Genomic DNA, 21211 nt, shown 5'->3' with positions numbered 1-21211 from the left:
GTGAACAGACTGCTGGACTTGATGGCCTCGGTCTGATCCAGCATGGCCTTTCTTATATTTTTATATAACATTATATTAGGTGCTGTGGAGCACAGGCAGGACAATGCTGCTGCAGTCGTCTTGTTTGTGGGCTTCCTAGAGGCCCCTGGTTGGCCACTTTGTGAACAGACTGCTGGACTTGATGGACCTTGGTCTGATCCAGCAGGGCCTTTCTTATGTTCTTATGTTAGGTGAAGCGGGCTCCCATAAGGAGTTCTAAGCCCCAGAGAATGTGTGGTTTGCAAAGAGGAAGCAGAGCTGGAGGACGGACTCACACTCCTCTTAGAAAATGGGGGTTCTTATGAGTTTGGGGAGAAGTCTGGCTCTTTTTTTAAAAAAAAATAAGAATTCTTCCTGGAGGAACAGGAAGGAGCTGAGTGGAAGCCCCACGGAAGGTGTTGTGCCTGTCCAGGTACAACATGTTCCCTTATCCTGGCCTATGCCCCCAGGGCATAGCCGGACCCTCCCTCCCTGCTCTGTAGGAAACCTCGGCTGGAGTGAAAGTCCACCCAATGTGGCTGTCCCTTGTACTTTACTTTGCTGCTTGGAGCTGGGCCAATGTTGCCCCACTCCGTCCTGGGCAGCCAGCCAGTCCCGGTCCGTGAGGGGAGACGTGAACCCTCACCTGCTGCAAATCTGGTGTGCAAGGGTCAGGGCGGTTAACAAACAACGTTGGGGTGTGCTTCTCATAGTTAGGTTCACAGGTGTGCGCTGGGAAGGATGGTGTGTGCGGACGCGGCTAAACCATGGCCCGAGTTCCGAATCTGTCACCAATATGCTTTGAGCGTAGGGTGGGCATTGGTGTGTGCCATTTACACGTTGCCATGACTGCGGAGGTACCCGTGCAAGAACCAACATGCCCCTGCACGCGCAAGCAGGAGTGCCGGAGCGTGCTGCGACATGCTTTGAAATCTTTGTGCAAGCTCCCATCGCTCATTGTGCGTGCAACTAAATTTAAAAAGCACCTTAAGCAGCAGCAATGACATTGTACATAAACAGTCCCCCATTATCATAGAATCATAGTGTTGGAAGGGGCCATAAAGGCCATCTAGTCCAACCCCCCTGGACAATGCAGGATCAGCCTAGAGCATCCCTGACAAGTATTCCTCCAGCCGCTGCTTGAAGACTGCTAGTGAGGAGGAACTCACCACCTCCCTGGGGAGCCGGTTCCACTGTTGAACAACTGTTATTGTAAACTCCCCCTCCAATATCCAGCTGGTACCATTCTGCCCATGACTTAAACCCATTATTGCAAGTCCTATCCTCTGCTGCCAACAGGAACAGCTCCCTGCCCTCCTCTAAGCGACAGCCCTTCAGATACTTAAAGAGAGATGTCCCCCCTCAACCTCTGCTTCTCCAGACTGAACATACCCAAGTCTCTCAGCCAAGTTCCTCGTAGGGCCTGGTCTCCTTTGGAGATGCCTGCTTTGTGCCTCAAAAGTGTGGGTGCTTTTATATGCGCTGTGTGGCCAAGCCATGCAGTTTGAACCCTGGTGTGTGTGGTTCATTCCTTCTGGAGATAAACTCCATCCTCCTCACGGTCTCTGGGGTCTCAGGAGGTTCCCGTCTCTAGGGTTTAACCTTTGCCTAGAAGGAGCACGGTTTGGATGTTGTTTATCCAGGTATGCCGCTTTGGGACATAACTATATGCGAATGGGTGTGAGAAAAGACATTTCTTGGAAAGGAGACATTGAAGCTTGTGCCAGACTCGGGTGTGTGTGTGATGTGGTGTCTGCAGGCTCCGGTTTCTGTTATTGGCTCATGGAAAATGTGTATGCTTCCAGATAGGCATGTGAGTTCATGCTTCTTCTTTTTTGACAGATGCCCAGCACTACACCGGGGTGCCCAAAAATCATGCTTTTAATTTATGCTCACAGAGGCATTAGCAGCTCTTATTGTAAATCCGTCCCCCCAATATCCAGCCGGTACCTTTCCGCCTGCAATTTAAACCCATTATTGCGAGTCCCATCCTCTGCTGCCAACAGGAACAGCTCCCTGCCCTCCTCTAAGTGACAACCCTTTAAAGATTCTTGTAGGTTATCCGGGGTGTGTAACCGTGGTCTTGGAATTTTCTTTCCTGACGTTTCGCCAGCAACTGTGGCAGGCATCTTCAGAGTAGTAACACTGAAGGACAGTGTCTCTTCAGTGTCCTTCAGTGTTACTACTCTGAAGATGCCTGCCACAGTTGCTGGCGAAACGTCAGGAAAGAAAATTCCAAGACCACGGTTACACACCCCGGATAACCTACAAGAACCAATGAACTCTGACCGTGAAAGCCTTCGACAATATTTTGAACCCTTTAAAGACTTCAAGAGAGCAATCTTGTCCCCCCTCAACCTCCTCTTCTCCAGAATGAACATCCAGCCAAGTTCTTTGTGGGCCTGATCTCCATTAGAGATTATTACTTTGTGCCTCAGAAGTATGGGTGTGTTTATATGCGCTGTGTGGCCAAGGCATGTAGTTTTAACCCTGGTGTGTGGTTCATTCATTCTTTGCATACTCGTGAACGTTCTTGTAGAACAGGGGTCCCCAAAGAGGTGGCCGTGGGTGCCATGTCACCTGCCAACACCTTTCCTGGTGTCCGCCAAGTGTTCTTAGAAACTGACATGGCTTCCGATTGGCAGCGCTTCTGCCTTAAATATTGAAGTGTCACCATGAGAGTTGTGCATAACCTCGCTCCCTGGCATTTTGTGGTTGGCTCTGCCTCCTGTGGCGGCCATTTTGTTGTTGTGCCCAACATCAGATTTCCAGAGGTGCCCACAGGCTCAAAAAGGTTGGGGACCTCTGTTGTAGAATCTCTTACGTGGTTGTCAAATGTTTTCCTGCAGTGTGCAGGCACAGAGGAGCATATTTATGCATTGACGCATGTTTATGTATTTCATTACTTTGCAAGATGTCTTTGCAAGTCTCTTGCACTGAGATTTATGGGCGTTCTTAGGCGTGAGCATTTGTGTGCGCTTTCGCACCAGTATAGTTTTGCATCTTCTGGCACATGCACAGATATATTTGCAAGTTTGCACGTTCATGCATGTGTAAAGAGTGTACATTTTTGCATAACTTGGGAGAGCCATGGGTGAGGCCCCTGCTTCTGGGCATGCTTGCATGTGCTTGCGGAAGATTTACACACTTGGGTCTATTTTCACCATAGAGGAGCACCATAGAGAAGGGTGTGTGTGGTATGTGAGGTGTAGCTGATCAGAGATGACCCAGCTGGTTTCTTTCTTCCCCCTCCCTTCTGTACCCTTCTGCCTACATTGGGGGTCCTCAAGCTTTTTGAACCTCTGTTGGCATTCTGAAGGCAGTTAAGGGGAGACGTGATAGAGGTCTATAAAATTATGCATGGTATGGAGAGAGTGGACAGGGAGAAGCTTTTCTCCCTCTCTCATAATACCAGAACGTGGGGTCATCTGCAAGAGTCAGAGCCAACCACAAAATGTCAGGGAGTGAATTCATGCAAAAACTCTAGTAGTAACTCCTCAACGTTTCAGGCAGAAGCTGTGTTTAACAGGATGCCTTTTAAAATGAACGGATTGTTTTAAAACACTTTCTGGCTTCCTACAGCTTACCTTCAGCCACGCAGCTAAGATCCTTGCGCTGGGGTGGCTGCTGAAGCAACTTTTTAAAAAGTCTGTACAGCCAATCAGAAACCCTGCTGGGCAGAAGCTCCACCCACTTTCTAAAAACACTTGGCGGGCACCCAGAAAGGTATCAGTGGCCCCCATGGCTCCCATGGGCACCGTGTTGGGGACCCCTGGTCTACATCAGTGCATTCCTGATCTCATCCTTTCTCCCTCTTCTTCCATTGCAGCCTGGGAGCTTCCTCTCTCAAGTGCTGGTCTGCCATCCCAGTGCGCTGGGCCCATGTGCCACGAGTCATCCATGGCGATCTCAGCAAACTTTCGCGGCCGGTGCAAGAGTTTGTGGAGCACGGGGTACGGCTCTGCCAACCAGAGAACATCCACATCTGTGATGGAACCGAGAAGGAGAACGGCAAAATCTTAAACCTTCTGGAGTCGGAAGGCGTCATTAAACCACTGACCAAGTATGAGAACTGGTAAGCGCCTCCGTTGGCCGGATGTGGGGTGGTCTAGCAAGAGAATGCAACAGAGCGCATTGGAGCTGCCTTATACTGACTGAATCAGAGCACCGGTCCATCAAGGTCAGCATGGTCTTTTCAGAGTGGCAGCGGCTCTCCAAGGTCTCAGGCAGGAGTCTTTCACATCACCCACCGCCTGATCCCTTTTAACTGGATATCCCGGGGATTGAACCAGGGGCCTTCTGCATGCCAAGCAGAGGCTCTTTCTCTGAGCCACAGCTCCTCCCTATTATCAGTCAATAGCCTGCAGTGACTCTTGGGAGTGCTGTAGGGAGAGCCAGCATGGTGTAGTGGTTAAGAGCGGTGGTTTGGAGTGGTGGACCGGGTTCGATTCCCCACTCCTCCACATGAGCAGTAGAGGCTAATCTGGTGAACTGGATTTGTTTTCCCACTCCTGCACATGAAGCCAGCTGGGTGACCTTGGGCTAGTCATAGCTCTCTCAGCCCCACCTGCCTCACAGGGTGTCTGTTGTGGGGAGGGGAAGGTGATTGTAAGCCGGTTTGATTCTTCCTTAAGTGGTAAGAGAAATAAAAGCCAACTCTTCTTCTTCTCCTTCTTCGTCTACTCGTGTTGCCCCTGCAGTTGTGCCATGGTGCTCTCAGCCTGGGGAATGTAACCCCCACCGCCCCAAACACGGAGGTATAACAAGGACCACTCACGGATGTTTTCTTCTCATAGCTGGCTGGCCAAGACCGATCCTAAGGATGTGGCCCGTGTGGAGAGCCGGACAGTCATTGTGACGGAGAACCAGAGGGACACCATACCCATCCCTGTCTCGGGAGTCAAAGGACAACTGGGCAACTGGATGAACCCAAAAGCCTTCCAGGAGGCGATGGACGACCGGTTCCCCAGCTGTATGAAAGGTGAAATGGCTCAGGGAAGCAGAGAACACAATATGGGCTCTATTTCCTCTAGGGTAGGGCCCGCAAGCCAGCCGAGGCAGCCACCCCCCTCCACTCTCGATCTGGGCTGGTGAGGCATGGCCCGGCCCCACCAAGTGACATTTATGACATATTCCACCCTAGTAACGTCCGAAACCCCTGCTCTAGGGGATGCCTAGAGAGCCAGCGTGCTGTAGTGGTTAAGAGCGGTGGCTTGGAGCGGTGGACTCTGATCTGGAGAACCGAGTTTGATTCCTCCACTCCTCCACATGAACGGTGGACGCTAATCTGGTGAACCAGGTTGGTTTCCTCACTCCTCCGCAGCCAGCTGTGGTGACCTTGGGCTAGTCACAGTTCTCTTAGAGCTCTCTCAACCCCACCTACCTCACAGGGTGTCTGTTATGGGGAGGGGGAAGGAAGGTGATTGTAAGCCGGTTTGATTCTTAAGTGGTGGAGAAAGTCGGCATATACAAACCAACTCTTCTCCTTCTCCTCATTCCAGTGTGAAGCCCTGTTTGAAGGATCAGGCAAGGAGATCATGAGCTTAGTTCTCTAGCCATGTGACTTGCAGTAACCTCTCTTCCTATTTCTTTACACCCCTATAGATATAGATATAGATAGATAGATAGATATTCCTCTGTCAGCTCATTGATTCCAATCCCCATCCTCCCTGATAACTAACCCATCTTCATCCATTGACAAAACTGTCTGCCCACCATCCATCTGTCCCCACTTGCCCTCCACAACATCCCCTTCCCTTCATTGTGGACCATTCTCTGTTCCTCCTGCAGGCCGTACCATGTACATCATCCCATACAGCATGGGGCCCATTGGCTCGCCCCTGTCCAAGATCGGGATCCAGCTCACAGACTCGGCCTATGTGGTCGCCAGCATGCGCATCATGACCCGCATGGGTGCTGCGGTCCTCCGCAATCTGGGTGACGGCGAGTTTGTCAAGTGCCTGCATTCCGTGGGAAGGCCTCTTCCTCTGGACGGTAGGTGACACCCTATGTCTCAAGTGTGTCTCGCTGCTGGGAAAGAAAGATCTGGCCACTGCAATGCAGGCCCCGGTTACCTCTGGATTAGATTACTGCAATGCGCTCTGTGTGGGGCTGCCCTTGAAGAGTGTTCAGGAAGTTCAGTCAGTGCAGAATGCTGCAGCCAAGGGTGTTGACTGGAGCAGGTTGTTGGGAGCATGTCACTCCAGTCTTGGCCCATCTACATTGGCTTACAGTCAATTTCCAGGCACAATTTGAGATGCTGGTGTTGACCTTTGAAGTGTACATGGCTTGCGACCAGCATACCTGAAGGAAGAATTTTCTAACTGTTAGAGCAGTTCCTCAGTGGAACAGGCTTCCTCGGGAGGTGGTAAGCTCTCCTTCCATGGAGGTTTTTAAGCAGAGGTTAGATGGCCATCTGTCAGCAATGCTGATTCTATGACCTTAGGCAGATGATGAGAGGGAGGGCATCTTGGCCATCTTCTGGGCATGCAGTAGGGGGTCACTGGGGATGTGGTGCGGGAGGTAGTTGTGAATTTCCTGCATTGTGCAGGGCGTTGGACTAGATAGATGACCCTGGTAGTCCCTTCGAACTCTATGATTCTATGACAGCCTACTCCCTTGTAGCTCCACCCAACCACTGCCGTCATTTATTGAAGCCCTGCTTTGGGTGCCCCTGCTTTCTGAAATTAGATGGATGAGGAAGGGTGCCATGGCTCAGCAGTAGAGTATCTGCTTGGCATGCAGAAGGTCCCAGGTTCAATCCCCGGCATCTCCAGTTAAAGGGACTAGGCGACTAGGTGATGTGAAAGACCTCTGCCTGAAACCCTGGAGAGCTGCTGCTGGTCTGAGCAGTCAATACTGTCTTTGATGGACCAGTCTGTGTGATTTGCCTGCCACTTTGACTAATGACTTTAAGCGGCAGAGCATGGACTGATTATCCATCCTGCTGGCTGCCCTGCAGAGTAGGCCTCATTATGGAAATTATTTGCGAGTTTCTCCACGCAGAAAAAAGTGTGGCATGATTGTGGACTTCCATGTGCATAAACCAATAGCTAATTGCATGGAGAAGCACACCAATCTGAATATATAAAATCTGTCTAAAATCTCTGTTTAGTGCCAAATCAGTGGTTGGTGATGGAAAGTGCCACAAAGTCGCAATTGACTTATGGTGACCCCGTAGGGTTTTCAGGGCCAGAGATGACAAAACAGAGTTGGTTTCCCATTGCCTGCCTCTGCATAGCAACCCTGGACTTTCTCGGTGGTGTCTTACCCGAGGACTAACCAGGGCCGACCCTGCTTGTCTTCCGAGATCAGGCTAGCCTGGGCCATTCCCGATCAGGGCAAACCAGTAGTTAATTTCCTAAAACAGGAGCTGGGGCACTCCTCAGTATAAATTCCATGTGCATACAAGTGTTGGTGGGGCACTCCAAAGGATATATACCATGCTTGATCTCTCATGCCTTATGGCTTTGCCTCTTCTGTCTTCTGCCGTGCAGAAGAGCTGGTGAATAACTGGCCTTGTAACCCAGAGAAGACACTCATCGGACACGTCCCGGAACGGCGCGAGATCGTCTCCTTCGGCAGTGGCTACGGGGGCAACTCCCTCCTGGGCAAGAAATGCTTTGCTCTCCGTATTGCCTCTTGCATTGCCAAAGACGAGGGCTGGCTGGCTGAGCACATGCTGGTAAGAGGAGCTGGGTTGAAGGGAGCAGGAGAGGAACTTTTGTAGGAAACCCCTGGTAAAGCCACTGGCAGGGGCTGTGGCTCAGTGGTAGAGCACCTGCTCAGCATGCAGAAGGTCCCAGGTTCAATCCCCGGCATCTCCAGTTGAAGGGACTGGGCAAGGAGGTGACGCGAATAGACCTCTGCCTGAGACCCTGGAGAGCCGCTGCCGGCCTGAGCAGACAATACTGACTTTGATGGACCAAGGGTCTAATTCAGTATCAGGTAGCTTCATGTGTTTAACAAGGGGTGTGCTGATGTTGGAGGGGTTGCTTTGGCCAGCAGTGGCATCCGTCGGCTTACCTACTTTCTCCTGTTGTGCTGCCGGTCGGGGTCGAGCAGTTTGAACCAGACCGTCAGCAGCGTGGGTGGAGGTGATGTCTGGGTTGGGTTGGCGTCACTGATCAAGGCCACATCTGAGCCGAGCAGCCTTTGAGGAGACGCCAGCCAGCAAAGGCCATTGGGTTCACTCCTGGGCAGCCTTGATGTCCCAGTCTATCGCTGGGGAGAAGAGCTGAGGTCGGAGGAGAGGAGGCCGGACATTGGGATCCCAACTGGTGGCCAATTTCTAACCACATCTTTGGGTGCCCTTACTTTTTTCTCAGCCTGCCTGTGTGAGACCTAGTCACTCTTAACCTGACCGGTACTTACGTGGGGCTATTTGGGGGTTGGGTGTGTGGAAAGTGCTGTCAAGTGGACATATTCATGGAGGAGAGGGGTATTCATGGCTGTTAGTTAGAATGGATTCTAATCATGCTGCATACCTGTTCTCTCTAGTATCAGAGGAGCATGCCTATTATTTTGGGTGCGGTGGAACACAGGCAGGATGGTGCTGCTGCAGTCGTCTTGTTTGTGGCTTCCTAGAGGCACCTGGTTGGCCACTGTGCGAACAGACTGCTGGACTTGATGGGCCTTGGTTTGATCCAGCAGGGCCTTTCTTATGTTCTTACGTTTTTATAACAGCTGGTTTATGGCGACCCCATAGCGTTTTCAAGGCAAGAGATGTTCAGATTAGTGTTTTAATGTTTGGTTGTAATGCTTTATTTTAGTGATAGTTTTTTATTATTATTATACAGTTGTGAAGTTATAAAATGACGGTATCCACCCTGAGCCGGCTTGCTGTGGGGGGCGGCCTACAAATATGAAAAATAAATAAGTAAAAAACAAACAAATGAATAAATAGAGGTGGTTTGCCATTGTCTGCCTTTGCGTAGCAACCCTGGACTTCCTTGGTGGTCTCCCATCCGAGTACTAACCAGGGCTGACCCTGTTTAGCTTCTGATACCTGATTAAATCAGGCTAGCCTGAGCCCAGGCTATTGACTGGCTCTGAAAATTCAGGGCCCAGGCTATTGACTGGCTCTGAAAACAGGTCTGGGGGCTGATCCTAAGCTCAGAATGAAGGCTTGCTATGGGGACAGAAGGGAGTCTAGCGAGGGGTTTGGGGAGCCAGAATGGACGGCAAGTGGAAGAGGAGTTGATAGTTGGAATGGCCGAGAAGAGACCAAAGGACAGTGGTGTTTACATTACCTCTCTGGGGACATTGTGAGCAAATATTAATAGGTTAATGAGTGACGAAAGGGCTACTGAAATCCGAAATGGGGAGGATGAGTCTGACGCACAAAGGCGGGGAGGGAGGAACAGGTGAACATGCAAGATCCCCCCCCCTTGGGTCCTGCAGGTCATTGCCCCTTGGGGAGGGGACATGTGGGGAGCAAAGGGCCATGGGTGAAACCATGAGGCCATGGGCTTGACTGCAAAGCATTGTGGAATAGTTTGCACAAGGCCGTGGTGGTTTTCACACGAAAAAGGGTCAACAGATGGAGATGCTTCAGAGCATTGTGGGCAGTTTTGGACTGACTTTCTCTCTATATACACAGCACTGATGGGCAGTTTAGACCTGCCAGATTGAAAACACACGAACACATGAATCTGCCATTCTGAATCAGACTGGTGGTCCATCAGTGTCAGTATTTTCTCCTCAGACTGGCAGCAGCTCTCCAGGGTTTCATGCAGAGGTCTTCCACATCACCTACTGCCAGTTCTTTGTAATTGGAGATGGCAGGGATTGGACCTGGGACCTTTTGCATGCCGAGCAGATGCTCTACCACGGAGTTACGGCCTCTTCCCAGCAATGACCCGTGGATAGATTTTTCCCACAGTAAAATTCTCAAAACGACAGACCATTTAGATTTCCTTCCTGTAATCACTATTGCACGGTCCAGCAGGGTTGAATTTTAAAATTACATGCATGGCAGAAAGGATGTCACCGTGAAGCCACAATTTCTACCCTTTGTTTGGCAGGACCACTGCGGGGTTAAACAGCTACACGGCATGTAAAAATGCAGCAGTCGAAGGGTTAACTTTTGTGTGGGAGCCCCCGCCCTCGGGGGTTGCCTGTCATGCAGGTTTTGAAGGCAGCGAGGCAAAAGGGTCAGGAGAGAAAAATGTGGACAGGCACCTGTAAAAATTTCCATAGGCTTATGGCCCAAATATTATTCATGGCGGTTGACTGCCCACCTGCTTCGTAGCATAATAAACTTGGGTTTCTCAAAAGAATCAGCTCACTTGTAATGCTAATGGCACATCTCAGGTGGAGTATCGGATCAGGTTCAAGGTGCTGGTTTTAAACTTTAAAGAAGAAGAAGAGCTGGTTTTTATATGCCGTCTTTGTCTACCACTTAAGGAAAAATCAAACCAGCTTACAATCACGTTCCCTTCCCCTCCCCACAAGAGACACCCTGTGAGGTAGGTGGGGCTGAGAGAGCTGTGACTAGCCCAAGGTTATCCAGCTGGCTTCATGCAGAGGAGTGGGGAAGCGAATCCAATTCACCAGATTAGCCTCCGCCGCTCATGTGGAGGAGTGGGGGAATCAAGCCTGGTTCTCCAGATCAGCTCCAAACCACTGCTCTTAACCACTACACCACTCTGGCTCCCTTTTTTTTTAACTGTAATATATTTTAAATGTTGTGAGCTGCTCTGGGCCCAGCCGAGGCTGTGGCAAGAGCGGGCTATAAATTTAATAAATAAGGGACAAAACCAGCGCCTTGAATTGTGTCCAGACACAAATTGGGAGCCCGTACAGATGGATTTCACGTCGCAATCTTGGGAAAGGCCCTTTCTGTGTGAGGTTTTGGAAAGCAGCCGCTGGGCTGAGCCAAAGCAGAGCTCAATTTCCGGGCTCTGCCTGAGGCTTCTGATATCGGCCTCTGGGTGCCTGTGGCCCTTAGCGTCTGGCACCTGCGTGATGCGCCCCGCCAGCCTGCCTGTCACCCACTTCTCGGGTTCCCTTTCAGATCTTGGGGATCACAAATCCGGAGGGGAAGAAGAAGTACGTGGCGGCCGCCTTCCCCAGCGCTTGCGGGAAGACCAACATGGCCATGATGAATCCCACACTGCCCGGTTGGAAGGTGGAGTGCGTGGGAGACGACATCGCCTGGATGAAGTTCGACAGTGAAGGTGAACTTGTGGGGTGGGGGCAAAGAGCCGGCAAGCGCTGGCGTAGCACCCCCTCACATGGGGCCTGCCGTGCCCGCTTCTCTCCTGCCTCTATCACATTTCATAGAATCATAGAGTTGGAAGGGACCACCAGGGTCATCTAGTCCAACCCCCTGCACAATGCAGGAAATCCACAACTACCTCTGCCCCCACACCCCCAGTGACCCCTACTCCATGCCCAGAAGGTGGCCAAGATGCCCTCCCTCTCATGATCTGCCTAAGTACATAGAATCAGCATTGCTGACATGGCCATCTAGCCTCTGCTTCAAAACCTCCAGGGAAGGAGAGCTTAGCACCTCCCGAGGAAGCCTGTTCCACTAAGGAACCACTCTTAACTTTTAGAAAATTCTTCCTAATGTCTAGACGGAAATTCTTGATTTAATTTCAACCCGTTGGTTCTGGTCCGACCTTCTGGGGCAACAGAAAACAACTCGGCACCCTCCTCTCTAAGACAGCCCTTCAAGTACTTGAAGATGGTTATCATGTCCCCTCTCAGTCTTCCCCTCTTCAGGCTAAACATACCCAGCTCCTTCAACATTTCTATGCTGCCCTTTCTCCGTGGGACTTGCAATGGCCTGCGTGGTCCTCCGCTCACATCAAGCCTGCGGGAGTGGCCAGATTAAGAGAGAATGGCTGGGTCAGAATCAGCCAGAGGGGGGGATCTCAACCTGGGTCTCTCTGGTACAGAAATTCACCCCCTCTTTGCTCCCGCAGGGCGCTTGCGAGCCATCAATCCCGAGAATGGGTTTTTTGGAGTGGCCCCGGGCACGTCCACCAAAACCAACCCCAACGCTATGCACACCATCCAGCGGAACACAATGTTCACCAACGTTGCCGAGACCAGCGAGGGGGGAGTCTACTGGGAGGGCATTGACCAGATGATCCCATCAGGGGTGACCATCAGCACCTGGCAGGGGAAGCCCTGGAAACCTGGTACGTGTTCGGAGCCGGTGGTGAAGGATTCTGGATAACTGGAGAGGATTTTGGGGGGTCTTGGAGGAGGAAAGGACCAGTCATTAGTAGTGTGTGTGGGGGAGGGGGATTCTTTTATGTTAGGTTAGACTGCAGAAGTGTGTCTGCTCATTCCACCTTGGGTTGCCAACTTCTTGTTGGTAAATTCCTGGATATTTGGGGGGTGGAGCCTTTGGAGAGTGGGGTTTGGGGAGGGGCCTCATTAGGGCATATAATGCCATAACGTCCACCCTCCAAAGCAGCCGTGGTTTTTTTCAGGGGAACTTGATCTCTTTACTACAGAGATCAGTTTTAATTCCAGGAGATCTCCAGCACCCATCTGGAAAATGGCAACCCTAATCCACCACCTCAAAATGTTTAACAAAATCTTTTTCTATGGATGCTATTGCAACATGCATGGAATATTTCATTTGGAACGATAACATTTTGCCTTAGTTCTCAACAAGGTGCTAAGTACTCTGGATTTGGCATTAGTATATGGCATACATCATTTTAAAACACTTTTGCATATTTGCCTATTCTTCCCACCGTTCTGCCTTGCCTATTCTGCATCCTTTACTAAATATGTGGGCATACACAGGAGCTGGGACTAAGCCCCTGATGTATTTTTAAATACCAGAACTCAGCCCAGGGCAGATGAGAAGTTGCAACAAAGGCAGGGGTGCCTCTGATCATGTGCAGAGTGCCTTTCTCCTTGCCATTCGGTGACCCCTTGCCAGCTCTTTGGATGCACAGGACATGTCTTCCGGGACATGTCTGACCTCAACGTTCACCATTTCTAGAAATCAGTGACTGCAGAGCTCCTACGGGCGAGGTGACCTGAACTCTCCCTTCTCTCTCTCTCTCTAGGTGACAAGGAACCTGCCGCCCATCCCAATTCCCGGTTTTGTGCTCCAGCCCGCCAGTGCCCAATTATGGATCCAGACTGGGAATCCCCCCAGGGTGTCCCTATTGATGCCCTCATCTTTGGGGGCAGGAGACCTGTGGGTAAGAGCCGCCTGCCTTGTGTCTCTCTCCCCCCCCCCAGCTTCTGCTGGCTGTACCATATCCTTGGGGTGACCTTTTTGCCATCTCCCAAAGTGGGCTGGTGTAGCCTGATCTCATCAGATCTTGGAAGCTAAGCAGGGTCGGTACTTGGAAGGGAGACGACCAAGGAAGGCTCTGCAGAGGAAGGCAATGGAAAACCCACCTCTGCTTAATCCCTTGCCTTGAAAGCCCCTTGCTGGGGTCGACATAAGTTGGACGCTAAACAGGGTCAGTAGGCACTGGCAAAACCACCTCTGTTAGTCTCTTGCTATGAAAACCCCAAAAGGGATCGCCATAAGTCGGCTGCGACTTGACGGCACTTTACACACACACACAAACAGGGTCAGTACTTGGAAAGGGAGACCACCAAGGAAGACTCTGCAGAGGAAGGCAGTGGGACATTGTTCAGGGCCGAATTGGCCATACGAACAGTATCATTAAAGTGAGTACCAACGGGTTGAATCAACAGGTTCAAATTAAATCAAAAGAGTTTCCGTCTAGACATTAGGAAGAATTTTCTAACCGTCAGAGCAGTTCCTCATTGGACAGTCTTCCTCGGGAGGTGGTGGGCTCTCCCTCCCTGGAGGTTTTGAAGCAGAGGCTAGATGGCCATCTGTCACCAATGCTGATTCTATGACCCTACGCAGATCATGAGAGGGAGGTCATCTTCTGGGCATGGAGTAGGGGGTCACTTGGGGTGTGTGTGGGGTAGATAGTTGTGAATGTCCTGCATTGTGCAGGGGGTTGGACTAGATGACCCTGGTGGTCCCTTCCAACTCTATGATTCTATTCTATGATTCTAAGTAAGAGGAAGGCAGTGGCAGCCCACCTCTGCTTCTCACTTGCCTTGAAATCATCTTGCTGGGGTCGACATAAGTTGGAAGCTAAACAGGGTCAGTACTTGGAAAGGGGGACCACCAAGGAAGGCTCTGCAGAGTGAGGCAGTGGCGGCCCACCTCTGTTTCTCACTTTCCTTGAAAGCCCCTTGCTAGGGTTACCATAAGTTGGCGTGACTTGACAGGACTTTACACGCACACACATTATTCCCCCCCCCCGCAGGAGTGCCCTTGGTGTACGAGGCGTTCAACTGGCGCCACGGAGTCTTCGTGGGCAGCGCTATGAGATCTGAGTCCACGGCAGCTGCTGAACACAAAGGTGAGGATTCTCTGGGTTTCTCCCTCCTGGTTCAGGGGATGACCACCCCTCTGGAAGGCCGAGCTTGTGATGAGCTGCAGACAAAAAATAGCAACTGGGTTGGGGAGAGATCCTTTAAGTCTGGCGATAGATGGCTTTGGAGGCTGGCTGGCAGGCAAACAGCTAAAAGGAGAAGCAAATCTCTGGGAAAGGCACGGGGAAGCTGGCGGCAAGGCAGAGGGCCAGCCAAGTTAGCTTCTCCCAGCGCTGCAAGGTCATATTTATTTATTTGGGACATTTCAATACTGCTTCTTCAGAGACCTGCTGAAGGCAGCTCACCAAGTTAAATATGATAAAATCCTAGAGACAACCTAAAAATCATTAAAATTCACAAATCCTAAGGCACCCAACCATAAAAACAGCACAAACCATCTAGTAGCTCAAAATGATATCTGTAAAACGTGCTAGAAGCAGAGTGTAAAAACAGATCTCTGTTGCCCCCAACAATAGCCGGGTTGCCCATTTTGGACCAACTAAGCTCTGCTGCTTGTGCATGCATGTTTAAAGTAGATATCTCTCCTTTCTGTTCTCCTCTCCCCCACTATATACAGGCAAGGTCATCATGCACGACCCCTTTGCCATGCGCCCTTTCTTTGGTTACAACTTTGGCCGCTACCTGACACACTGGTTGAGCATGGAAGAGCGCAAAGGCGTCCGGCTTCCCAAGATCTTCCACGTCAATTGGTTCCGGAAGGATGCCGAGGGGAACTTCTTATGGCCGGGCTTCGGGGAGAACTCTCGCGTCCTTGACTGGATCTGTCGGCGTGTCGATGGAGAGGGGAGCGCCCAGGAGACACCCATCGGGTACATCCCCAAAGAGGGCGCCCTGGACCTCACGGGCCTCAAGAAAGTGGACCACCGGGAGCTGTTCTCCTTGCCCAAGGAGTTCTGGCAACAAGAAGCACGGGAAGTGAGGCAGTACCTGACCGAGCAAGTGAACGAGGATCTGCCCAAGGAAGTGCTGAAGGAACTGGAGGCCCTGGAGGACCGCGTAAAGAAGATGTGAGGGACCTGGGGGGGAAATAAGAAAGGAATCTGACCAAAGACACATCCCCTGCATCTCCCGTGGGGAAGGGGAGGAGATGACAGGGAGGTTTGTTTACAGAATTCCCCTTCCCCGCCTCTTGCCAGCTGTGCCTCTCTGGCGGTTAGGATTCAGCCGTCTTTGTTTCCTGGGTCGCGAGGCAGCCATCTTGCTACCTGGGCACCATGAGCCAGATAGACTGTTTCTTAGCTACATCTAGGGTTACCAACCTCAAGGTGAGGCCTGGAGTTCTCTCAGAAATACAGCTGCGCTCCAGAGTGCAGAGATTAGTCTTCCTGGAGGAAATGGCAGCTTCGGAAGGTGGCCTCTGTGGCAACCCTCGCGACATCAGCTCTGTTCCCTTTCTCTAGCTCAACTGTTCCTTCGTCAGAACCATCCTTCCATCTTGTTCTGTCCCCTGTGTACGTTGGTTCTCTTTTGCTCTTCTCATTGTCTACTTTTGGGGTCTCTATTTGCTTGAGTGGGTTTTTAATCTTTCACAGATTGTCTGTCCCTCCAATGTCAGCCTTTCCTTTCTAAATCACTCGTGGTCACCATTTTTGAGTGTACAAATTAAGAACCAGTTGCCTTGTTAGCTGTGACGTTGATAGAGAAGAAAGATCTGCCGTCAGCCATGGTCTTCAAAGCAGGCAGAATTGTCTTCAGAAGAAGAGTCCGTTTTTAATACCCCAATTTTCTCTACCTTTAAGGAGTCTCAGACTGGCTTACAATCACCTTCCCTTCTTCTCCCCACAACAGAAACCTTGTGAGGTAGGTGAGGCTGAGAGAGTTTGGAGAGAACCGCGACTGGCCCAAGGTCACCCAGCAGGCTTCACATGAACAATGAAGCTGCCTTATACTGAATCAGACACTTGGTCCATCAAAGTCAGTCTTGTCTACTCAGACTGGCAGCTGTTCTCCAGGGTCTCAGGTAGAGGCCTTTCACATCACCTACTTGCCTAGTCCCTTTAACTGGAGATGTCGGAGACTGAACCTGGGACCTTCTGCATGCCAAGCAGATGCTCTACTACTGAGCCACAGCCCCTCCACAGCTTCATGTGGAGGAGCAGGGAATCAATCCATGCATCAGCTGTGTCAGAGTTGTGATGTATAATATACTGTCCCTCCAAATCCTCAGTCTCTTAATTAAAGCACAACTCCCTCCTTAAAGCATCTTAAATGTAAACGTTCAACCTTGAAAGCTCAATCAGAACTTGAATCCTCTCAACATTGTATAGCTTACCTTTTGCAACTGAGCAGATAAGGTTGGGGACCCTTGTTCTAAGCTCTTGTCTCTATGCAGTTTGCATAAATTTAAAAGAATTAACATAGGCAAACGATCAAAGACCTTGTATTTTTCTTCCACTCTTGAACACATGAAGCTGCCTTATACTGAATCAGACCCTTGGTCCATCAAGTCAGTATTGTCTACTCAGACTGGCAGCAGCTCTTCAGGGTCTCAGGCTGAGGTCTTTCACATCACCTACTTGCCTAGTCCCTTTAACTGGAGATGCCAGGGATTGAACCTGGGACCTTCTGCATGGCGGGAGCAGTTGGGAAGAAACACAGATTGAGAGCTAACCATTGGGCTGCAATTTAATTCAGGTCATTGCTTCTTTTTTAAACAAATAAAGCACATATTTTATTAATAACAAACATTAATGATAATAAAAGTATAAAGGAATAAAAGGCTATAAACTTCATGAAGTTGTAGCACGTAGATGTCTGTCCCTTAGTACGAATAACCAGGTACATTCACACTGCATTTGGGAAGTGTTTTGTGGGCATGTTCACCACATTGCCTTTAAACAGCTTTGAAAAATTGTTAAAACTTCTCCCAGATCTCTGGGAATTGTAGCTGGGTGTGGGTCCTTCTCAGAATTCTTGGGGTGGGGGGGAACGGGACCTGCAATTGTTACACCTCTTCCAATTTGGTTGTGTGAATGCATCTTAAGAGTGTTCACATGGGGAGGAGTGGAGACTCTTCGACTGTGACCACGAAAAGGAAGAAATGCGAAAGGAACACACCAGATCTGTGTTACCTTACATCTCAGTGGACTGAATATGGGGGACCTCTGTGAGTTACTTGGAGGAGTGAACTGGGTTTGGGGTTGTGGACGGGCACACAGATGAAGCATTTGACTGCTTGGGTAAGCTGCTGTTATTGGAGATGAGAATGCACCTTGAAGGTACAAAAACTACACAGCTTTGTCAGGTGGTATCAGAGCTATCAACTTGTGACAAGATGTTCCTATGATGGTTCTTTTCTGAGTCATGAGAATTGTTCCACTCTACATGGCCACATCTCATCTGGAGTCCTTTGTCTGTAAAGATTATATTTGAATCTAGTAGCATCTTAGAGACCAACAAGGTTTTTGGCGTATACACTTTCAAGACAAAGCTCCCTTGGCCATATTTGAGGCGGGGAGCTTCAATTCTAAAAAACTGATACCCTGAAACTCTTGTTGGCCTCTAAGATGCTACTGGATTCGAATCTAGCCATTCTACTGCCTACCAACACGGCTACAGTCTGAAACTATGTTTAAGAAGGTTGTAGACAAATAGGAATGGTTTCAAGGAGGGTAATGAAGATGGCTGGATGCCTTGAGAAGAAGGCCTATGAAGGAAAGTGGAAAAGAACTGTGTGTTTAGCTGGAGAAGAAAATACCAAAGGGTTGTGTTCTTCACGTACTTAAAGGGCTGGCACATGGAAGAGGGCAAGGGTTATTCTTTTAAGATGGCACTGGAGTTTTGTATTGCTACACGGGACTAACATGACTACCTCCTGGAACAAAAATGCTTAAAAGAGGGCAGATTTTATTGTCAAATTGTAAGGGGCCATACAGGCCATCTGGTCTAACCCCCTGCTTTTCAGGCTGGAGGGTTCACATATTAGTCTCAACCTGCTTTTGAAGGCTCCAAGCTGGACACCAGCTATTCTTGGCAGCCGTCTGGTGGGCCGATTCACAAGTCTCTGGAGGGGTAGTAAGATGTGACTCCTGGGTCATTATTTCCCCATCACAGTGTTACATGCTCAGGATCTCCTTTGAAGAAAGGAGGTGAATGCCCCCCCCCAAATGTGGATTACGTTTTAACCCAGCCCTTATTGTGAAACACATTTATATAAGATTGCGCATGCAAATGCAAACCAAGGAAAGCAGTGTGAACAAGATTTTTTTATTAAAAGATTTTTAATAAATTTTCAAACAAACAGAAAAAACAAAATACAAACAACAAATAATATATATATATAAGATAAAAGACAAACAAAAAGTAACAATATAGATAGCTACATAATAAGAATAGTATATCTGTAAAGACGTTCACAGAAAAATAACCAAACATACAATTGTTACATTCTTATTACAATTATCCATTATGTTCCCACCTCCCTCCCCCACCCACCACCGTGTTGAACTTCCGGAGAAGTGTCTAAACAGTTTATTAATAAATCATTTTATCAATAATTTGAATTACAAAACTGAATCTGCAACTTGTTCACTATACTAACAAAATTCGTTTTTTCCAGTTTATCCCAATATGCGAATGCTTTTGACCACATAGTTTTAAAATCTTCCACATCCTTCCCATGCAGGGAATCTGTTAATTTAGCCATCCGCATATATAACCATAGTTTTTCCCTCCGGTCCTTAATTAGAGGTCTATTTACAAGCTTCCAGGATTTAACAATAACCATCCTAGCTGCAGCAAAACTATATTGGCATATGACTCTATCATTCTTATTCATACGATTCTCAAACAGATAAGAGGGCGACTGTGGCTGGAAGAGGAAAACAACTTTTTGGTCTGTGAGATGGAGGTTTTTTTTTTTTACAAATCTGCCTAGCCTTGGGGCAGAGAAGTTGGAGGTCATATAAAGCGTCTCTGTGTCTTTGTTCCTACAACAACACAATTGGTCAAAGTTCAAAGGGTTAACTTCTTATCAGAGAATCCATTCTTCATAAAGGATCAAGTCTCGAGCTGTAGAACTGCAGCCCTACATACATTAACTAGGGAGTGTGCCCTGTTGTGTATCAAGGGACTTGGTTCCGATTCCAAGTGAAGTTTACAGACTCGGGTCTTGTGCTGCACTCATGTAACGTGTGAATGCGGGTTTTGGTGGTTTGAGGCTTAGGAGTGGGCGGCTGTCAGTCGAAGGAAATGGAGATGGAATAGCGAGGACCCGCCCCCCTCCTCCGGGACGTCTTGAACTCGCAAGTCGATACGTGTTTCCAGCGTTCGGAAAGCCCGCCTCGGTAACGTCAATCACTTTTCCCCCGTCCAATCAAAAAGCAATTATTCGTCCCCACCCCCAGAGACTCAGGAACAGGCCTCCTTCCTGAGATGTCAATCATCGGCTCCCAGCGCTTATTTAACAGGTTTCGCAACCCGTACAAGACAACGTCAAGATTGCGGGAACCAACCACAGGAGGACTCTGGAGTCTACGGTCCCGCCTTTCGGGCCTGTTGTCCAATCGGTGAGCCGCTAGGCTATCATCCAGCAGGATCGATGCGCAAGGCAGGTGCCGTTCTGACCCCGCCTCCTGAGAGAGAGCGAGGCCAATCCAAAGAGCGCCTACGCTCTTTAAAGCCCCACGCTCACCCACGTGGGCGCAGAAACGATTAGCCAATCAACCAGCAGCCGGCTTGACCCGCCTTCTCTGCACTCCGGTTAGAGGCGGCTGCGTCCTTAAGATGTAAACAAGGCCTTGCTCTGCGACCGTTAGAGGGTGAGGAGGGTCTCGCTTAGGCCGGGGGGCGAATAGCTTTCGGAGCGGCTTTTCATTGGTCGGGCGGACTCGACGGAAGGGGGAGGCCAGTAGGAGGGAGCAGCTCGGTAAGGAGCGGCGAGCGTTCTGATTGGCGGGCATAGCGGGCCATTAGGAGCGGAACGCTGAGGGGGTAGCAAGAGTGTACCTCCAACACGGCGCCTTCTGATTGGCCGAGCCGTGAGCATGGGCAGTGCCCATTGGCTGAAAGGTGGCTGATGAGTCAGGACGCTGTGCTCTGGTTGGTAGTCCAAGGCTGTTGTCTTTGGTGGTGGTAGGGAAGGGGGCCTCTGGAGCTAAGGGGAGCAGGGGTGGTAATGTGTAGTTCTGCACCACTGTGTGGTGTGTGTATTGAGAGAAGCTCTTCAGTGTTGGATGCTATGTTGGTGGGGCTGGCTGTTTGCAGGGGGTAGTTAGAGAAAGTGCATCATGTAGCCAAGAACGAGGACTCAGGCTGTGGGCTCCAATTGGTAGGTGGCAGCTTAAAACACAGGGGCGAGCCTGAGTCTGAAGAGGTTTGACTGGTAAGTAGCTTTGACTGGAGAGCCAGCGTGGTGTAGTGGTTAAGAGTGGTGGTTTGGAGTGGTGGACTCTGATCTGGAGAACTGGGGTTGATTCCCCCACTCCTCCACATGAGCCGTGGAGGCTAATCTGGTGAACTGGGTTGGTTTCCCCACTCCTCCACACGAAGCCAGCTGGGTGACCTTGGGCTAGTCACAGCTCTCTCAGCCCTACCACCTCACAGGGTGTCTGTTGTGGGGAAGGGAAGGTGATTTTAAGCTGGTTTGAGTCTCCTTTAAGTGGTAGAGAAAGTCGGCATATAAAAAAACCTAACGACAACAGCTAGCTGCAGCTCTGCTGGAAGGGGACAAGGCCACCGCCACCTGCCTTCCCTGATCCAAAGTGCTCTGATTAGTGGCTGAGGATTTTCCTTTCAGGAAGTGTGTGTTATCCCAATTGGATTACTGGACACTGAGAGAGAGAGGACG

General features: G+C 49.9%; 1 protein-coding gene across 1 annotated transcript; it reads left to right on the top strand.

Annotated features, from left to right (window-relative positions):
* The first annotated feature begins 3891 nt into the window (after positions 1-3891).
* Positions 3892-15445, top strand: PCK2 (phosphoenolpyruvate carboxykinase 2, mitochondrial). Its single transcript, XM_056863274.1, has 9 exons — positions 3892-4093; positions 4815-4999; positions 5809-6012; positions 7515-7702; positions 11036-11198; positions 11952-12170; positions 13059-13196; positions 14295-14390; positions 14981-15445. Exons 2-9 carry the CDS (start codon positions 4942-4944, stop codon positions 15433-15435), a joined length of 1521 nt encoding a protein of 506 aa, XP_056719252.1. The 5' UTR covers positions 3892-4093; positions 4815-4941; the 3' UTR covers positions 15436-15445.
* Positions 15446-21211: the final 5766 nt, after the last annotated feature.

Source organism: Euleptes europaea, chromosome 18, assembly GCF_029931775.1.
Source record: "Euleptes europaea isolate rEulEur1 chromosome 18, rEulEur1.hap1, whole genome shotgun sequence".
In the NCBI taxonomy this organism is placed as follows: domain Eukaryota; kingdom Metazoa; phylum Chordata; class Lepidosauria; order Squamata; family Sphaerodactylidae; genus Euleptes; species Euleptes europaea.
This window is presented reverse-complemented; position numbering and strand designations above follow the sequence as displayed.